Consider the following 21,761-nt stretch of genomic DNA (forward strand, 5'->3'; position numbering starts at 1 on the left):
CAGGCTTCTCTTAGTTTCTGTCTATTAAATCCACTTACAAGTCTTTGGCCATCCCAAGGTGCCATGCAGTGGTTGAACCCAGAATCATGAGATTGGAAAGCAAGCTTCTTACCACAACCTTTTTTTTGTATGTATGTACCTGACAGTCTTCCTTAAAGTTCCCAGCAATCCAGTTTTCCTTACCAGGCATTGGGTAATTCGATGTTACAGTAAAAGAAACCACTTAGTTATGAGAGCAAACTTGTTAAGTACACAATCAAATCTACCTGAGAACCTGCCCATCACTTGACAGGGTCGTCTGCAAATTCTGTCAGACCCATGAGAGAAAGAACTGGACCATAACACTTTTGCATTGAAATCAGACTTATCTAGTCTCTTACACTTACTCAACAATGTCATTCTAAAAATAAACAATCACATCATTGAAATCTCGAACCTACAAGATAATGCATGATTAATTTAAAACCGAATAGAGAAGCATTACATTTGAGAGAGTAATCTGAATGTTAAAGGGTTAAAATGAGGATGATGATAAATAATGATAATGAAATTATTGTGTATTATACTCAGGTGCACTACAACTCATCAAAGGTGCAGGTACAGTACATAGAATTATGTACAAAATTCAGGAAAGTGAACAGTGTATCAGTCATGATATACATGTGTGCATCATAATGAATAATTCACTCAACAAAGATTGATGGATATAAAAACAGGAATATATATAATTGGAAATTTTTTTTACCCAGTGACTGAGTCAGGTGTCACATTGGATATTTGTTGGATTACCTTGAAGTAGGGAGAATACAAGCAAGAAAAAGAAAACAAACAATAAATCTCAATAAAACATAAAAAACATGTGAGTCTCAGTGAGAGAAATCAAAGTAGACAGGCATCAATAATACATTCAAGCTATGACCAGTTACTACCGTCCACAGCTGTTTATTGTGATCCAAAATGAACCTGAGTCTCACCCACGGCACTCCCTGGAAAGAATTAACTGTGAGAAGCTCTTGTCAAAAAACTTCCACATAACAATGCCTCCACATATTCCAACAAATAACAGTTTTACTTGCTAAAAAGTCACTGGACAGAACAGTTTCTAAAAGTTGATTCCATTGCAAAGAAATGTGGTTTGTCTTTTGGAGTTTTTTTTCCCCCTTTCCTTTTAGAAAAGAAAAAGAAATTTGAAAGAAAAAAAAGGCTCTTTTTCTCTTTTATAAAATTCTAATAATTGTGTGCAAAATTGGCATTTTTTGTTTTGTTTTTTTTCCCCCTTTTTGGTGTTGTTTGTAAAATATTAGCAAAGATTTGAAAGTTTTTTTATGGAATTTTACTGCAAGAAGAAAGAAAGAAAAAAGGTTCCTTACAGACCTGAATAAAACATAAAAACTAAAAATGAATATATAAAGAAAAAAAGTAGAAACTGTATTTCTTAAATGACCAAAAACGAAAGCAGAGTTTAGGACACACGGATAATGAAAGGACAGCTTCACAAGTTTAGAAATAACGAAAAGTTAAATCTATTTAACCAGACCAATTTTCCAGAACTAGGAAGAAGGGGGAAAAAAGATTTATCACAGCAGGTTAATTTTGAGTTCGTAAACATATCTCGAGGTAAGAGAAGCTGGAGAAACAGCAAAAGATTGGTAATTAATATTTTAAAGCAATTGACGGTTAACTGCTAATCACCAATATGCTTATGCTGTTTGTCAAGCAAGTATATTCTAGCAAAATATATACTTATCACCATACCCAGATATTTTTAAAACATCAACACCCCTTTTTGTTTGGTCCTCATTACAAATTCCTCGTATGCGTCTCTTTTGGAAGATATTCGTTAAAGCTAACCATCCCACGAACCAAAATGTATTTTAGGTCAATGCTCTTATCTCCTGCTTTTCTGTTGGCATTCAAACTGATGAGATGCACTCACCCAAAGATAAGACATGAGTCTTTTTCTGAGCAACTTTACCCATTTTCCAGCTGAGTAAATAAAGACAAATTCTCCACAGATATCTTATTCAGGTGCAGAAAGCAAAGGAGATGCAAATTCCTGGCTAATTTCTTCAGAAGATTGGTTCATCTGATCTTTTAATCAACTCAACCTTGGTTACCCTTGGAATCATTGTAATTAATGGTTTAATAAGCTATTTATAGAATCCACAAGTAAATTTAATTTTCTGAAAGATTTAATGCTTTGATATTGTTTTGTTTCCTCTCCCTTTTTTTCAAATTAAATTTACAATATTTTAAGTGGAACCAAAAAATTATAAAAATAAAAAAGCTAGTTAAGCTTGAGCCTGTTTTCTGTGATAACTGTTGAATAGCAGCTATATATATGTGTGTGTGTATATATATATATATATATATGTGTATGTATATGTATATATACACACACACACATATATATATTATATATATATACGTGCATATACATATGCATAAAAAAATAAAATATGTAAAATGGACTAGTATGACAAAAAAAGAAGAAAAAAAAGCTTCTTGTCTATGATTTTCCAAGTGACATTTCTTTAAAATTACTCAGCTTTTAACATAAATTGTCCACTTTTAGACATTGGGAATCAGAGAGAGAGAGAGAGAGAGAGAGCTGTAAATAGAGAGAAAGAGAGAGAGAGAGAGAGAAATTGACTGCTTTGAACTGGTAATGGTGTGGCAAACCAAACCAGTAGCAAGCAGTCTCTTATAAAAAAGCTACATGTCCTTTGAACTACAAGCCAGCAGCAAGTAATTTGCTAGAGGCAGATATTCCAGGCCAAGTACAGTTGGTTCACCATCAGTTTATCATCAATGGACCTTCCCTTCACATTTTTGGATGGCATCTGCATTCTCAGCCATCATTCGGTCGGCTTTTTTCTTCTTCTTCTTTACACATTTCCGTTCAGCTGAACTTGCTAAAAGAGCCTGAAATGGAAGGATAAACAACTCTTGATGAACGAGTGGTTTGGAAGAGGGAAAGAATTCAAGTTTCAGCATGATGCTCTTCCAGTGACCTAAACCTCACCCGTTTCCAAGCAAAGTCACAAATGCCCATGGCCAGACAGGTTCCCACAGAATATTGGAAATGAACAACATTGCTTTTATGGCTGTGGCAATCACTTACAACCACCACACATTGTCTAGACAATGAGATACACAAACACACACACTCAAATCCACTCTCTATCTTTGGTTGGATCAGAGGTATAGTAGAAAACACTTGCCCAAGGTGTCATGCAATGGAACTGAACCTAGAACCATGTGGTAGGGAAGCGAGCATCTTACCACACAGCCACACCTGAATTAAACAGGCTTGTAACCATGTTGGTAATAACAAAAATATTCATCTCCACTTCAAACATTGGAACAAAAATAAAACAAAACTATGAGCTGTTGAAAATTTCATCTTTATAAACATATTTAGGTAGAAATAACTTTATTTTGTAGCTTTGAGATTTTGTTAATGTAATTATTTTTAGAATGACATTGTCAGATAGGTATAGACATGGCATTTAAACCAGCCGAAATATTCTACTTGTTTAATGCTCAAACAGGCCATATCTGGTCTGTTACACCTACCCAACAATGTCATACTAACAGTATTTCACATCATTGAAATCTCAAAACTAGAAGATAATGTATGATTAATTGAAGAGAATGTTAATAAACGAGCATTTCATTTAGAAGAAGAATCTGAAATGCTAAACGAGTTAATTAAACAGGTCAGGATCAGGCCAATCATTTCAAGTTTGGAAACAGACATCTGAAGTTACATTCTCATTTCACAGTTGGCTAGCTGGATACCTGTTAACGAACTGATTGGGTAACCTGCTTCTTGGCTAGCCAAACATTAATAATATACCTAAACAGAACAGTAACAACACAAATACAAGACCTAGCTGTAGCTAACTCAGCCTTTTGATTTTTACTTGCCTGCCATCACCACTAGTTCTAATATAAACTTTTAATTGTAATACAACATTCCAGTTCTCTTTCGCTTTTAAACTGGCTATAATCTGGCTTGAATATGTTACTTGTTTTATGTACTAACCAGCCAGATCCTGCCTATCACACATACCCTTCAGTACCACTATAAAATATACAATCACATCATCAAAACTTCAAAGCTACAAAAGAATGAATGATTAATTCAAAACAATATGAATTTTAAAAATTCCTTATATCTGACAGAATAATCTGAATGCTAAAAGGATAATAACGACAAAGCTATTCTATTAAATTCTTCGTTATTTTGAAAATTAATTGAAATATAAACCCATGTTGGATGCTAAACAGTCCAATACAGTGAATTGTCATCTCCTCCTCCTCCTCCTCCTCATCACCGTCGTTTAACATTCACTTCCCATGCTGGCATGGGCTGGATGGTTTGAATGAGGACTGGTGAGCCTGAGAGCTGCACCAGGCTCCAATCTGACCTGGCAGTCTCTACAGCTGGTTGCCCTTCCTAACGCCAGCCACTCTGGGAGTGTAGTGGATGCTTTTATGTGCCACTGGCACGACGGCCAGTCGGGCAACGACCATATCAAACCAATATAAACCAAATATAAAAAAAAAAACAAAAAACCCCACCATAACAGAGACTGCAGATTACTCACCTTCAACTTTTCATCAGTTACTGAATGTTCTGATTCATAAATAGAGCTATCAAAAGGCGGGTTGGTGATTTTCAATGGTCCGTTTGGCATTAATATTATAGTGAATTTAAACTGGGCAACAAACTCTCCTGACAACAAATGAACAGAAAACAAAAACAATTTCAATTACAAAAGTTAACTTGAAGTTCCATGTCAGGCAGTGATGGGGTCAGTCTAAGAAACTGGATGATCTGCGGCAAAGTCACTATATCGAAATAGTCCTTCCCTAATCGTACAATAGAAATATGGCCTCTGCTGCAAGATGCAGAGAGGGCAACCTATATAGGAAAGCCGTAATTTCGAATAAAAACTGTGATAGTGTTGCGCAAAGGTAGCAGGGTATTCAGTTGTGAAAATCTGGCTCAAAGTGAAAGTAATAGATGGAAGAAATGTGAAATATTAAAAATTGTTTAGTCTTGTTAGAGAAAACTTCTCTAATGCCAGAGACAGGCTAAGATATACCACAGCCAAAGCCATAAAATAGATGGAGACAGGAAGTGCTTACAAGTCTAAAAATCTAATAAAAAATAAATTATTATGCCAGAGTGGAAAACCCTGCTTTCTATACTATATACTATAACATTCAGTTGGATGGTTTCAATGGCTGGATGCCATTCCTACTTCCAAACACTTCGCAGAGTGTATTGGGTACTCTTTACATGGCCCTGGCACCATCGAGGTCACCAAGTAACTTGCAAGACAAGTTTGCTTGACAGAGCAGCGGCTGCAGTTTTAAGAGAGCTGGCTCTGTGTCGGGTGTTGAGAGACCAAAAGTATTATAAAGAGAGGGGAACAGGTGTCTTGCTGCAGGAGATAAATGGCTACCACAGCTGAATGGTAAAGGTTTAAACCCTTTAGCATCTAAATTACTCTGGTGACTAGACTGCCATAATGGAGTCCTGAAAATATTGGTAATTATAGAAGAATCAACCTCCATCTCAAATGTTGAAAAAAAAAAAAAAAATCAAATGTTAAAATTTCACAATATTAACAATCACAATTAGGTTGAAATGGCTTTATCTCACATTATCTTGAAGCTAAAGGATTTTTATGATGTGATACTTTAATTTTAGAATATTGCAGCGTGGATATGGGAGGCCAGTTATGATCAGAAAACAGGTAGCACCTGGTCCAGATACAACTGATTTATATGCTGAACAGTTGAGGCAAAATCTGAGAAGTTTGTATTCAATAATACGAAATTTAACCAGTTCTTAACCATTGTCAACTGCAGACCATTTTGGCATTACTCCCTCAACAACACCTCTCTCTCCCATTAGTTTCAGATGTTTACAATAACAAGTCCTGAGTTAATTAAATGAAGACACAAAGTCTCTCTCTCTCTTCAATAAATCAATAACAGAAATATATACCTTCTTTTTCAAAAAGAACATTGTAAGGTTGCATCAACTCATGCTTGACACACTCCATCAATCCCATTTTAGCCTTCTTTTCATCTTCAAACAATCTGAAATACAACAATAACCAATTAGAGAGATAAAGGATCAATGAAGCACAAGGTCGCACATAACCTCTTTAACAAATGGGAATTTAATTTTAAAACCCCAGAACAGTGGAATATAGGCACAAACCCATTTCATTCCAGTGTTCCACTAATTTAGCTCCTATGTAACCCCTTTTGACTCTTATCCTATTTCTACTAGATCACACTGCATTTGTCCCAGTTAATTTTTTAAATAATGAAAAATTTACTAAAATAACTCATTATTCATCAGATCTTTGAAACATAAACATGAACCTTAGATTATTTTAAAACAGGAAAGTTTTGTCATAGAACCAGAGAAAGCATCAGGTAGGTTAGTACCAGAGAAGTTAATTAGGTTTTAAAATATTTAGTTTCGTCACTATAATGTACTATAGAATATATCAGCATGCATATTAGCCAACATTGAACCTAAAATATGTTCATGAATGGAAAAAGAGGAAGAGTTGATGACATAAAATTAACCACAGCTAATAATGACAAACTTTTAACTCCTAAATATTGTTAAACCCACCTCTGCAAATGCAATGTACTTAAGCAATTCACTTTAAATACAACGAACAACCGGCAGTGAGACTGTTTTTAGCAGATCCCCAAATGGGGCTCATGGCAGACAATGGGTTAACATGTAAGTGGCCGAGCACTCCACAGACACACATACCCATAACAGAGTTCTCAGGCAGATTCAGCCTGACACACCCAATGTGACAAGCTGGCCCATTGAGGTACAGGTACAGCTCATTGATGCCAACCAAGTGGATTACAGCAATGAAAAAAAAAATATTGTTAAATAGCTGCAGGAGTGGCTGTGTATCAAGTAGCTTGCTTACCAACCACACGGTTCCGGGTTCAGTCCCACTGCGTGGCATCTTGAGCAAGTGTCTTCTGCTATAGCTCCGGGCCGACCAATGCCTTGTGAGTGGATTTGGTAGACGGAAACTGAAAGAAGCCTGTCATATATGTGTGTATATATATGTATATGTATGTGTGTGTGTGTGTGTGTGTGTTTGTCCCCCCACCGTCGCTTGACAACCGATGCTGGTGTGTTTACGTCCCCTGTCACTTAGCGGTTCGGCAAAAAGAGACTGATAGAATAAGTACTGGGCTTACAAAGAATAAGTCCCGGGGTCGATTTGCTCGACTAAAGGTGGTGCTCCAGCATGGCTGCAGTCAAATGACTGAAACAAGTAAAAGAGTAAAACACTGGTAATTATAGTTTCATAGCATAGGGGAGGTCAGGCCATTTGTATATTGCAAGAGTGTATATTTTTACAGGTGAGTCATCATCCTCATCATTTAATGCTGACGTGGGTTGGGTGGTTAGACAGGGGCTGTTCAGGTTACATGTCTGTTTGGCATAGTTTCTATGGCTGGATGCCCTGTGTATCATTACTAAAATGTAAAGTGGACATGGCTGTAATTTTAGTAGATTGGCATCAAAGCTAGCAGGACAGGGATCAATGACTCTGGTGTATTTGAACCATTTTGTTACTAAGTATCTATTGCACTGCTAGTCTTTTATTATTTTCCTTCAGTCATTTGACTGCGGCCAAGCTGGAGCAGAGCCTTGAAGGGTTTCAGTCAAAGAAATCACCCCCAAAACTTATCCTTTTGCAAGCCTAGAACTTATTCTATTTGTCTCTTTTGCCAAATTGCTAAGTTACAGCGACATAAACACACCAGTATCAGTTGCCAAGCAATGGTGGGGGTACACACACACAACAGGCTTCTTTCAGTTTCCACCTACCAAATCCATTCACAAGGCTTTGGTTGGCTCAAGGTGCCATGCAGTGGGGCTGAACCTGGAACCATGTGGTTGGGAAGCAAGCTTCTTACCACACAGCCACACCTGCGCTTGTTTGAATTAATTTTGAAAATTACTAAGAATTTACTAAAATAACTTGTCATTATTAAGGTGGTGATTAAAACACACATTGTGGTGAAAAATTCAATTTAAATAATTTTAAAATAGTTTGTAACATAAAACCAGGCAGGTCGATCTCATAGGTTGAAACCTTTCATATCAACTTTCACTGACTGTCATGATATAATCTGAGTTACTTACCGTACTGTGAAAGGCATCAGCCCATATTTTTTATCAACTTCACTGAAAATTTCTAAAAGAGAAAAAAAAAAAGATCAAATTAAATCATATACACAATTTCATCAGAATCTTTTTTTTTTACAATCCATCCTATTTATATCAATACCAAACAATTTCATCCACGTCATCAATTTTACTGCCCCACAAAAATACTTTTTTGGAGGGCTTATTTTGCTTTTAATTTTTTTCCAACATGGAGTGGGTTGTTATTGAGGCAGAAAAGGTAAATGGGTAAATTTACCTTCCTGAGTCATAAAAAACACATAAGGGCCAGTTTCCAAATTCCCCACCTGGGCAGGGCACCAGTTCATCGCAGGGTTACTCATTTTTGCCAGCTGAGTGGACTGGAGCAATGCGAAACGAAGTGTTTTGGTCAAGGACACAGCACATCAACACATCCAGAAATCGAAACCACAATTTTACAATCAGGAGTCCAACACCCTAACCACTAAGCTACACACCTCCACTATTGAAGCAGAATCTACTAAACTCCAGTTTCTCCCTTCCCCACCCCTCACCAAGATGGTGGTGGTGGTTGTGAAGGCCTGTCACAATCCTTTTTTAAAACCGCCAATATTGTGTACAATATTGGGAGTAGGAGTTTTAGTTACAGATGAGTGCCCTTACCATCATCTATTGAGCTGCATTATCAGAGACAACCTGGTTTCTGATTTATGCACAAGTCCAGTAATTTTGAGGGGAATTATTAAGCAGATAGCATTAACCCCAGTGCTCGGCTGATATTTTATTTAACTGACCCCAACAGGAAAGTCATGGTAGATTTGAACTCAGAATGTAAAAAGTCGAAATAAACACTATAAGACATTTCTAATGATTCTAGCAATCCACCATCTTGAAATAATTTCTAACATTGACAAAAAAGTTACCAATTTTGAAAGATGTAGTAAAGGGTAGTAAATAAAATTACCCCAGGGTGTTATTGATACCTAACCAGTAGCAGTTGATCATTGAGAGACTGGCACTTCTATTTCTCCAGCCACCAGTGTAACTAAAAAGCAATCTGCCAGTCCACTGAAGAAGCATGAAGATGTGGTATGAACTTGTAGTCTTCAAACTGGTTGTCACTCAGTTACAAATGACAACAGACATTAATTTCACAACTGTTTCAGTTCCTCAATGGCCAGAAATTCTTAGTTGTCAACCCATCAAACATATACGCACAACATTTACAAATTTATATCTTCAATGTCGTCGGCGTTATCAGCATCAGCTGCTGTTGCCGCCGCTGCCACCATCTAATGCCCACTTCCCCAAGCTTGCATTGGTCAGAGTTCACTGTGGCAAATTTTATCTATCTGGATGCTCTTCCTGTTTCTAAGGGCCAGAAATATTTATGCAGAATATTGAAAAGGAATAACATTCATTTACAACAATAACACAATAGTAAAACAAAGAGATACAAACACACATACACGTGTGTGTGTGTGTGTGTGTTTAGAAATCACATAATTGTTAATAAGCATCAACATCATCATACAGGTAAGGTTGTTTGCTTCTAGTTTTCTGCAAAAAACATGTCTAGCTATGGGAAAGTGTTAGCTTGGTTGGAAACAGGTGATGGTTGGTGACAGGAAGGACATCTGGCCAGAGAAAAATCTACCTCAATAAATACAATGCAAGCATGGATAGTTATAACAGAAGACACCAAGTGACAGTGTCCATGAAGGGGATGGGAAACCAACCTTAAACTGTGTGGTTCTGAAGCAAACTTCTAAATCACATGGCCGTGCCTACCTTTGTCATAAAAGTTTGATGTTCAACCCAGTGAGTCATGTGGGTAAATTTCTAATTTAAAAACAAAAACTTACGGCGAGAGACTCTCATCTTCAATTGGTAAATCGCATCTTTTTTCTTGTAGATTGTCGTCCTTGTGTCAACTTCTTTTCCCTTTAAAATAAAATATTACAATTGTAATTATTACTTTTTCAATGAAATGGACTCGACACAAACCTCTTCAGACCTAATCCTGATATATCACAAAAGTTTGCAGGTGGTGCTATTAAGTTAGACATGGCCGAAACCTATCAAAGTATCAAAGTATAAACAGCACCATTGGTTTCTGGTTTCCAATTATTGGTTAACTGCACTAATGGTGGTGAGTGTTAGGGGATTATCTAGCTAACAGGGACAGAACAAATATCACATGAGATTTGTATTTGAAAGCCCAAGTGAATCGGTTTTCATATTTATCTTGATACTCACACACAATCTCATCATTTTATATCCACTTTCCATGTTGGTATGGACTGGAGTATTGCCATGGTCCCAGTCAGTCAGTCAAATTTACTGTTCACCTCTCAAACTGAGGTTAGGCAAAAAGAAAAGGGGGGGGGGAATTGGCCCAAGATACTGCACAATGACATATGTTACACAGGCACAGTTGTGGTTAAGAAGTATGCTTCCAAACCACATGGTTAGGTGTTCAGTTCCATTGCATGACACCTTCGGCAAATGCTTTCTATTATAGTTCTGGGGCAACAAAAGCCCTGTACATAGATTTTGTAGATGGAAAGTAAAAGAAATGTATGTGAGTGTCTCCTTGTCTTGAACTCACATGAAAGTTGTAAATGAGTACCACTGTCATACAAGCAGTGTCATTCATTTCCAATAGTCTACAACAAAATCATATCTGACCATAGAAAATGCATCAAACTGTCCAACCCACACAAGCACGAAAAAGTGGACCATAAAATGATGATGATATTCATATCTCTCTCTTTCTCTCTGTGCCCTTCTGTTGAAGTGTAGCTACTGTAGAGTGATCTCCAAACCAGAACCATGAAGAATCTTTGACCTGCTCCAGCTGGCCACTTTAACCAGTCTACTTCAAATGCTGATAGTCACATTTGTACTAGAAAAGGTTAAATTTAAACTTAAACTACATGCAGTTTTCTCTCACTAAATATATTACAAAGAAATCGATGACTGCTTCGTTGAAAGAACAGCCAAACCTCTCTCAAAGTGCATCTTAGAGTCCTTTAAAATAATAATTATTATATATATATATATATATATATATATATATATATATATATATAAAGAATGATTCTTAGGAAGGCCATCTAGCTGTAGAAACCATGTCAAAGCAGGCTCTGGAGCCTGATGCAGCCTTCTGACTTGCCAGCCCCTGTAGAATTGTTCAACCCATGCCAGCATGGAAAATGGACATTAGATGGTCATGGTGCTGATGATGATGATAATGGATAATGCAATCTTAGAACCCAATGTCCAAATATACAGCAGGAAGGTCATGGCTCAACAGCAATGATGACCATCTTTTGACCTAATGAATCAGTTATTTTTAAGCTTCTTCGGGACTTCATAAGAACAGGATGATAGCCTTCACTACAAGACATCACAGAAAACAACATTTCTCTCCGCATTATATAATTGCAAATCGTAATACCAAGTATTTACCTTTCCTTCACCAGTGCTGACTAAAATATCAATGGCATACACATCGTGCACTTCAAATTCACATTTCTCGTGATCTTTCCTACACAAAAGAAATTGAACAAAAAAAAAAGAATATATATATAAAAAAAGGTTACGGATGTAAAAAAGAAAATTAAAAGAAACAAAAAGTCTAGTTTAACATTTAAAATCTTCACAAACAGATTAAGTGTTTGTGCAAAATGAAATAAAAAATCCTACTTATATATGCCTGATATTTATAAGCTTAGAAACGAAGACTTTTTATGAACATTTTTTTAAACCCTTTTGATACCAACTCACTTGAGTTTACCCTTGATTATGGGACGCAAACTTCCCAATTTAAATTAATTTAACCCTTATGTTACCAAACCAGCTCTGGTTCTTGTTTCCATAAGTTTTGAATTAAAATCTTCCACTAAACTTTTGCCACAATTTTTTATGTTCCTAAAACTAGCTTAATGATAAGTTATTTTACTAAATTCTTTGTCAGATTTTAAATTAATTGAAAGGAAACAAAGCATTTCAAAATAAATACAGTAACGAAAAGGTTAAATAATCTAATCTGATTTGCCCATGAAATTTTCATGTTTATTTATGTTTTAAACAAAAGCTTCTTTAACCCTTTATCAAAGCAGCCCACATATTCAACCTGTTTAGGTGCAAACCATCCAGATCTGGCCTTTCACACTTTCCCTACAATGTTATTCTACAAATAAACAATTACATCGCTAAAACCTCAAAAGTTATATGATAATGCATAATTAATTAAAAACAATGTGAGAAAAAAAAAACACAGGTAACATTTGACTGAATAACATCATCATTGTTTAACATCTGCCTTCCATGCTGGCATGGGTGGGACTACATGAATGACAAAGCTATTTCACCAATTCTTCACTATTTTCACAAGTGAAACGAGGCAACAGAATGTATATAAACAAATTAACATTTGTTTTTTTTGATAAGCATTGAAATGTGTATTTTATGATACAATTAGTTAATAATTAGTTTCGATGCAGAAACACCATTAGAAACAGCAAAAATATTGGTAACAAAATGGTTTTAAATAATTCCACCACTTTTTGAAATTACACTGGGTATCATGAATGGTTACACAGGCTTAGATATAGCAGTTTTGAGGTTTACTGCCAATGCATTAGATGAATTCCTGTTCAACATTTTCTCTCAATCTTAAACCTTTTGTTACAATATTTCGGTTGAAATACATTGCCTGTTTAAGAAAATTTGAAAATAATGAAGAATTTATGAAAGTATCTCTCTTGTTATTAAGTGTTTGGAACAGCTAAGTAACATGAAATTTTGATGGAAGGTTTTTAATTTGATTCAAGTTTGCATCATAGAACCAGGACAGTCTCAGACAAGGTGCTATCTTACCAACTACATGGTTCTGGGTTCAGTCCCATGCGTGGCACCTTGGGCAAGTATCTTCTACTATAGCCTTGGGCCAACCAAAACCTTGTGAGTGGATTTGGTAGACAGAAACTGAAAAAAGCCCACCGTATATATATATGTGTGTGTGTGTGTGTATGCTTGTGTGTCTGTGTTGTGTTTGCTCCCCCAACATTGCTTGACAACTGATGGCGGTGTGTTTACATCCTTGTAACTTAGCGGTTCAGCAAAACAGACCAATAGAATAAGCCTTGGGGTTGATTTGACTGCATGGCTGCAGTCAAATGACTGAAACAAGTGAAAGAGAGTGATAATTCAAACTGTGCTTTGGTAGTCCAATGCTACCAAGACCCTGCCTAGGAATTCAAGCCTCACCAACAATATTGGTTCTGTATCATCATAAATTCCTTTCGGAAATGCATCGCTTACCTTTGGGCATCTGTAGGGTTCAAAATGATGGCCTTCTCACCATCAATCACATGCTTCTTTAGCTGATGTGATAACATCCCTGCAATAAAAGGTCACAAAATTAGGGGATCCAGACATTTTGGGATGATGATATTGTCAAGATAAGATTAACATTGAAATATTTGGTTCCATGTGTGCGTGAATAGGATCAAGGTGTTTGGAAAGATGAAACAGCTACATAGGAAAAAGGATGCAATCAGGATGACATTTACTCTCTGGTAAATTGGGGTTAATTTACCTTAGCTTCTTCCTTTACAACTACTTCCACAATGGGTGAATGGCCTGCTAGTAGTTGAAGAGGTTAAAAGGAACTGCAGTTCTATCACACACTTGTAATACTAACATTGACAAATGGTTAATAACCTATTTATTACTAACTATTACAACGGCAATCGGAGACTCTCTGGACCATTGAAGAAGATAGAGAAGTGCCTCTCTAGCATGCAGTCTAACCCGGACCTAGATCAGGTCATTTCACAGCATAAACTATAGACAGCAGAGTGCATGCTGAAGTAGCACCAACAGAGGACTCTATTAATTTTGATGAATAGAAGATGGCAAATCACACATGGACTCTTGTAAGTGCCATTGTTGAGAGAGGAGAGGGTGAAAAAGAGGATAATGGAAAGTTGTCTTCTTTTAGTAAAAAGGTTCAGCGATCATCATAGTAGAACATATTTTTACATTAATGATGGACATCCCTAATATATCAATCACTACACACATCCTGAACTATTGTCCAATCACTGGAAAAAAAACTGGTTCTTCAAAAAATATGACAAAATATACATGAGGTATATCTACCACTTCAACCCATGAGCAAAGTCAGAAGACCAAATTAATTGAATAACTAAATGGGGGGTTTGGAACTGCATTGCTTTTCAGGATATTAGCACCATTCTACAAAAGGATACAGTGGAGATGTCAACATATAAACAGTTTAAAATATTGCCATTTTTCCCTGCTGAAACCAATAAATTGTTGTTAATCCCATATCAGGACTGATTGACATACACCTCCATCGTGACTGGACATTACTGCATTGAGTCCCAACACTCATAGGGCTGATTATCTAATTTCCACAGCATATAAGTGGGTGAGATAGCAAGATTCTCCCCTGGATGGGATGCCAATCCATTGCCGGGTTACTCCTTTACAGCTGAGTGGACTGGGGCAATGTGAAATGAAGTGTCTGGCTCAAGAACACAATGCACCACCCAGTCCAGGAATTGAAACCACAATCTTCTGGTTGTGAATGCAACACCCTAGACTACACGAGTCTCTGTTCTAATTTTAAACCTATAGCTACATTGTCCAATAAGAATTTTCCCTTTCAAGCCAGACAGGTGCAATTTGAGGAACTCCAGCTCCTATATCTAGCAGACCCAGCAACAGCATTGAGACTCCCCCAGCTGACTCCTACATCCATAGCAAAGTGAAAGACTGATAAATAAGGTGTAAAAAGCCATCAAAGTATTTACCTTCAACAGGTTTACACTTGAAAGATTCAGCTACCTTCTGGATGGCATCAGTGACAGTATAATTCTACAATACAAAAGAGGAAATACAAATAAATATTAAATGTATATCAGAAATTATATAATCTCTTACACTGGTGCAGGCATGGCCGAGTGGTTTTAGGTTCAGCCCCAGACAATGGTAGATTGGACAAGTGATATTGACCAACCAGTACCTTGTGGGTGATTTTGGTAGACAAGTCAATGTGGCTGTGTGTGTGTGCATAGCTGTGCCTTTTTGTATTTCCCTGTGCGGAATTATTTTACATAGTGCAGCAAAAAATACATGGTTAGAATAAGTAACAAACAGATGAAAAAAGTACTGGGGTCACTTTGATCAACTAATGTCCAATAAAGTTACCTATACTCTCTTTTACTTGTTTCAGTCATTTGACTGCGGCCATGCTGGAGCACCGCCTTTAGTCGAGCAAATCGACCCCGGGACTTATTCTTTGTAAGCCCAGTACTTATTCTATCGGTCTCTTTTGCCGAACCGCTCATTGACGAGGACGTAAACACACCAGCATCGGTTGTCAAGCAATGCTAGGGGTCAAACACAAACACACATATATATACATATATACGACGGGCTTCTTTCAGTTTCCGTCTACCAAATCCACTCACAAGGCATTGGTCAGCCCGAGGCTATAGCAGAAGACACTTGCCCAAGATGCCACGCAGTGGGACTGAACCCGGAACCATGTGGTTGGTTAGCAAGCTACTTACCACACAGCCACTCCTGCGCTATGGATAAGAATAATTAAGCTCATCCTTATGGTAAGACTCAGTGCCTTGAGACACCACCACCACCACCACCACCACCACCTCACCATACATTGTAGTCTTATGCTACAGGCATACACTATGTCAGGGTCCTGCAAACTCATTTTTTGCCCACCTACCTGATGATGTAGGGTCAGAATTTCTGGGCCCAGGCAATTACAGTTTTCACCATATAGCGACTGTCACCAACTTCCATTCTACTCCTAGGCAGAAGTCCATAATACATAGCAGAGCAAGATTGCTTCCTAAACAACATGATCTTGGCAGGTTGAGACCCACTACACTGCACCTTGGCCAGTATCTTCTACTACAGCCCAAGGTCAACCAAAGCCTGGAGAGTAGATTTGCTTCATGGAAGATAAAGAAGCTCAGCATATGTGTGCGTGTGTGCACCCATGTCTTCACATTGTCTGTCAATTGTAAACTAAGCTTCCATGAAACACATGTCTAGCCATTACTTTGCTTTGGAAAGGCGAGGATTTGTGACAGGAAAGGTACCTGGCCATAGAAAATCTGTCTGGTTTGTGCAAGGAAGAAAAGTAGACTTCAAAATGATGCACACACACAAACAAGGATATGTCGATAAAGAGGAACACAAACATGTATCCATGTAAAAGACATTCTGAAAGACACACAGTATAAACCTAGTTATAAATAAATAATACAATTATCAAGAAATAATAATAAATAATAATATATATATATATATGTAATAATAAAAAAAAAAACTACTTACAATATTTCCAGGTTTTACAAGGCGGAGCGCAGCTTCACTGGCCAAGTGGGCGGCAAGACAAACATCTGCTTTTCGGCCCTTCACTTTGTTTTCCTGAACAACAAAAAGAAAGATAAAAAGTTTAAATAAAATTAACCTTTGACATTATCATAATTTCCATCATCATCATCACTATCTCTGTCGCTATTTCAATCACCCCCCCCCACACACACTGACTGTGATTAACCCTTTCGTTACTGTATTTATTTTGAGATGTTCTGTGTTTCTTTCAATTATTTTAAATATACCAAAGAATTTAGTAAAATAACTTAGTTATTATTAAGCTAGTGCTAGGAATGTAAATTGTGACTAAGGTTTGGTGGAATATTTTAATTCAAAACTTATGAAAACAAGACATTTTACCACATAGCCAGAGCCGGTTTTGGCCGGGTTAGTAACAAAACGGTTAATCAGTTATACTTTGTTTTATATTCCCCTGTTTTAAAAACACTAGCGATTGTAGTTGTTTAATGATTAATGAATGAAATGATGACATTCAAATGTAAAAATATTGGTTCCAACAATCCTTACAAAAAAAATTTTTTAAATTCAAATTCATGGGGAAAATCTGCCCCTCCACTCCACTGCAAAACCACCAAAACAAAGAAACATATTTGTTAACATGAACAAATGTCGATCATATTTTGTAAAGTTTAACCCTTTCATTACTGAATTTATTTTGTGATGCTCTGTGTTTCTTTCAATTATTTTAAATATAACAAAGAATTTAGTAAAATAACTTACTTATCATTAAGCTAGTGTTAGGAACATAAATTGTGACTAAGGTTTGGTGGAAGATTTTAATTAAAAACTTATGAAAACAAGATATGTATATTAAAGAGCCAGAGCCGGTTTCAGCCGGGTTGGTAACGAAAGGGTTAACAGAAATGATTTTAACATAATTATAGGGTCAAAAAACGAACATTTGCAGCTATTGTTATTTTTGTAGCAATAAATAATTACATATACGCTCAAGTACAGGGCTGGCCAACTTGAGGCCTGCGGACTGCATGCGGCCCACTTGATACTTTCTTGAAATGGATTTATTTAAACAAACATTGTAATGAAAAGTAAAAAAGAAAGATACTACTGTTTTTGCAATGATAATATTTCATGTTGTATCAACGGTCATTCATTCATTATTGTAATAATGGTATGAGAAAGCAAAATGCTTTCAATTCTGTCAGTATACAAGTGGCTCTCAAAAAACTTTGTGATTAAAGTTGTTTGCAATGGAATTTGAGTTGGCCAGGCCTGATCAAGTAATTAACAAAAGCCACTAAAATCTTCAATACTGAACATTAATCTCTAACTTACACATTCATGTGTATGAGAGTTTGTCTAAAGGTGTCAAATTCCTGACGACATATGATTGACAGCTAATGAAGGAATTCTACCTGCTTGTGTAAATAAAATGCTCGTTGTAACTGTCCTGTTTAGTTGTAGTTTAATGTGATTGTAGCATCATTATATGGCAGATATGAAGCACAAACACAACATGACATTTACTCAGATTCACACAATTATATCTATGAACTCAAGAAAACGTCATTTCCTCATAAGCACACGGATTTTAAAAAGTCAGAAAATGGCCACTCTCCATATTTTCATTGATTGTCACATTACAATGAAGATCAATTAAAAGTGTTTTCTAAGTAGATTTTCTATATTTCCAACCACCTTGACCCTCCCCTAATTTTTTTTTATACAATTATCACATTTTACTAAGGCCATGTTGATCATGAGATCCTGCTGAAGGTGTTGAAATCATGGCGATGTACGACTGACTGCTGATGAAGGAATTTAACTGGTTATGTAACAAACAAAATATTCCAGAGAATAATCTGCTTTATATGTGTGTCACTAAATGTTAACTGTCACCAGATACAGATGAAATACCAATATTAACACACATACATGCACACAACAAGGCTAAGTTGTACTGAAATTTCTAATGAACCTAAAGAATACAGAGGTGATTACTCAACTCTGCTGTTCCTGAGTCTCAAATACCAATGTTCCAGTGTCATATGGAAATAAATCTGACATATTCATCAAGGCACATGCTTTTTGTATGAAGATAAAACACCAATGTCACACTGATAAACACAACAATCCCACCTATCTCATGCCCTACATTGATTGTTACCAACCTAGGATCAGAGAGATAAGTCGGAAATTTGTAAAGTTGACAGACATTCCAAAAACCTGATGAGAAAATTCCTTTTAATAAAAGGAGTTTATGGTAGTGAACATGTTTGGAATCGCTGCCCTACATATTTACCATGATGTTAGAATAGGTAACAAAGCCATACACATACATATTCCAGTTTACACAATAGCATCTTGTAACATAAGAGATAATCTGGCTGACTCAGCACAGAAGATAGGGAGCTGAACTATACTTTTAGACTGTGTAGCACTGAAAGTGGTCCTAAGATTTGAAATGGAAATGAAGTGAAAACATGAGCAATGAGAGGAAAGAGCGCTAGACACAATGGGAGGATTTTAATTACATATTCATTGTTTATAGAAGAGGGAATGACAGGCTCTCGTTAGTGCAACCATTATCAACTGCTTGGCATAGATATATGGTCGAACCTCTATTGCCAAGATGGTAGACAGTTCTTTTCAGTCCCGACAGTTTTTATTTATCCCACTCTCCTCTCTTCAGACATAAATTAAGGAGCAGTGTGCACACACATGTACAAATAATGAACCAAGTCAGTTAACCGTACTCCGCATATCTTTAACCCTTTCGATACCAACCACTGAGATAAACCCTGGTTCTGACACAAACTTCCTATTTTAGCCCTTTAGTAGTCAGATTACTGTCATTGTAGGGGTAGGTTTGAGAGGCTGGATCTGGCTGGTTTGAACAATAAGCAGGTAGAATATTAACCCTTTCGTTACCGACCTGGCTGAAACCTGCTCTGGCTCTGAGTACAAATGTCTTGTTTTCATAAGTTTTGAATTACAATCTTCCACTAAAACTTAGTCACAATTTATGTTCCCAATACTAGCTTAATGATAACTAAGTTATTTTACTAAATTCTTTGTTATATTTAAAGTAATTGAAAGAAACACAGAGCATCTCAAAATAAATACAGTAATAAAAGGGTTAAGACCATATATGGCCGGTTTAAATGCAAAAGGGTTAAAGTGTTTTAAATTCAAGCCCTCCATCAAAATTTCATAATTAATCACGTTTCAAAAACCAGCTTAATAGTGATAAACTTATTTTAATAATAAATTCTTTGTTATTTTCAAAATCAACTGAAAACTAATGGCAGTGTATAGCGACAGAAAAATGATAACAAAAGGGTTAAGAAAACAAGGGGTGACCCTTATATTTAACAAAGAAATTACCATATTTTAATTTGTATAAGGAACCCCTTTTTATAAAAAACGTTAAAAAAATATGGGAGTTTCTTATATATAGGACAGTATTATAATCCCTTACAAAACCATTTTTCCAAATGTTAAGCCCCCCCCCCCCCCCAATTAGGGGGTTCCTTATACACGTTAAAATATGGTTATACTGTGGCTTGATTTGTCACACATCCATAAACAACAGCATCATTATCAAAAGGTACTCACAACAGAAGATCCAATAACCAGAGTATGTGCAACCACTGCAATGAAGCCATCAACGTGGGCACCTAAATCACTGGAGAGAGAAGAAAACAAAAATAGCAAATGTAATAGATTTCAAAAATTCCACCCAACCAGCACCAACCAGAGAAATTAAACCCTTTAGCATTTCAACCAACCCGTATCTGGCCTCAAACATCTCCCTACAATGTCATTGCAAGAATAAACAATCACATCATCGAAATCTTAAAGTTACAAGATAATGTAGAATTAATTGAAAACAGCGTATATAAACAAGCATTACATTTGATGAAGTCATCATCATCATCATCATCGTTTAACGTCTGTTCTCCATGCTAGCATGGGTTGGACGGTTCGACCGGGGATCTGGGAAGCCAGAAGGCTGCCCCAGGCTCCAGTCTTATCTGGCAGTGTTTCTACAGCTGGATGCCCTTCCTAACGCCAACCGCTCCGTGAGTGTAGTGGGTGCTTTTTACGTGCCACCTGCACTGGAGCCAGGCGAGGCTGGCATCGGCCACGGTCGGATTGGTGCATTTTACGTGCTACCTGCTCGAAAGCCAGTCTGAATGCTAAAGAGTTAAAGTAATTATTTAACCTAACCATTCAACTACCAGCAGCATTGATGTACTTTTATTGAGGTAAGATATGGTTATGCCTCTAAAAACTAGAAGGTAAGGTTTTAAAGAAGTGATTATGTTCATTAATTGGTGCAATGCATCTTCTTTTCTTCATGCTAGCTCAGGTTAGATGGTGAATTATTTGAGGCAGGATTTTACAGCTGGATGCTCTTCCTGACACAAGGGATTTTATATTCTAGGTGTAGTACAACTACTCATTATATCAACATTGTCACCATTTCATGTAAGCATAGAATATCAACATTTTACATACATACAAGCTTCCTGCAGTTTCCATCTACCAAATTTACTCCCAAGGCATTGTTCAACCCTGGGTTATAACTAAAGACACTTACCCAAGGTGCCACACAATGGGAATGTTTCTGTACTCGATGCCAGCACAGCTGTGCAGTTGCAAAGTGAACTTCTTAACCCCCACAGCCGTGTAGGCCCCTAGTTTAGAAGTTTAGTCTTAGTTCTTTGAAATACTGCTGACCCCACTTTCTAAACACTATCTGAACTGTAAAGAACAAGCTGAGATATTCACATGCTACAGGGTCGGGACACAGTAAACAGAATAAGCACTAGAAAATTACTAATTGTAAATCTCAAAACAAGAGAGATTCAGCAACAGTACTTTGGAGTAAAGACTATTTGCCAGCATAACATGGCAGTCCTGGTTTAGGATGAATGTTGCTGTAATTTAGCCCCAGGAGACATCATCTCCAGCTGGCTATACGACACGACCTCTCTCCTTATATTTTTGAGCAAGGGAATCTAGCACCCCCACTCAGCCCAAAACAATATCTGTGTATCGCGATTTCCGGGTTATTTCCCTTCATCAGCGCAAAATAATT

General features: G+C 36.8%; 1 protein-coding gene across 1 annotated transcript in view; it reads right to left on the reverse strand.

The window, feature by feature from the left end:
- Nucleotides 1–895: 895 nt before the first annotated feature.
- LOC115220868 (proliferation-associated protein 2G4) overlaps nucleotides 896–21,761 on the reverse strand; it is a 41,861-nt gene continuing 20,995 nt past the window's right edge. Inside the window, exons 4-13 of the mRNA XM_029791046.2 lie at nucleotides 20,273–20,342; nucleotides 16,634–16,726; nucleotides 15,079–15,142; nucleotides 13,559–13,637; nucleotides 11,702–11,780; nucleotides 10,093–10,171; nucleotides 8,225–8,276; nucleotides 6,029–6,123; nucleotides 4,617–4,744; nucleotides 896–2,925 (exon numbers count right to left, since the gene is read on the reverse strand). Of these exons, the coding sequence (XP_029646906.1) occupies nucleotides 2,809–2,925; nucleotides 4,617–4,744; nucleotides 6,029–6,123; nucleotides 8,225–8,276; nucleotides 10,093–10,171; nucleotides 11,702–11,780; nucleotides 13,559–13,637; nucleotides 15,079–15,142; nucleotides 16,634–16,726; nucleotides 20,273–20,342 (856 nt within the window). The 3' untranslated portion in view covers nucleotides 896–2,808. The remainder of the gene's footprint in view (nucleotides 2,926–4,616; nucleotides 4,745–6,028; nucleotides 6,124–8,224; nucleotides 8,277–10,092; nucleotides 10,172–11,701; nucleotides 11,781–13,558; nucleotides 13,638–15,078; nucleotides 15,143–16,633; nucleotides 16,727–20,272; nucleotides 20,343–21,761) is intronic.

The sequence above is a fragment of the Octopus sinensis genome, linkage group LG17 (assembly GCF_006345805.1).
Source record: "Octopus sinensis linkage group LG17, ASM634580v1, whole genome shotgun sequence".
In the NCBI taxonomy this organism is placed as follows: Eukaryota; Metazoa; Mollusca; class Cephalopoda; order Octopoda; family Octopodidae; genus Octopus; species Octopus sinensis.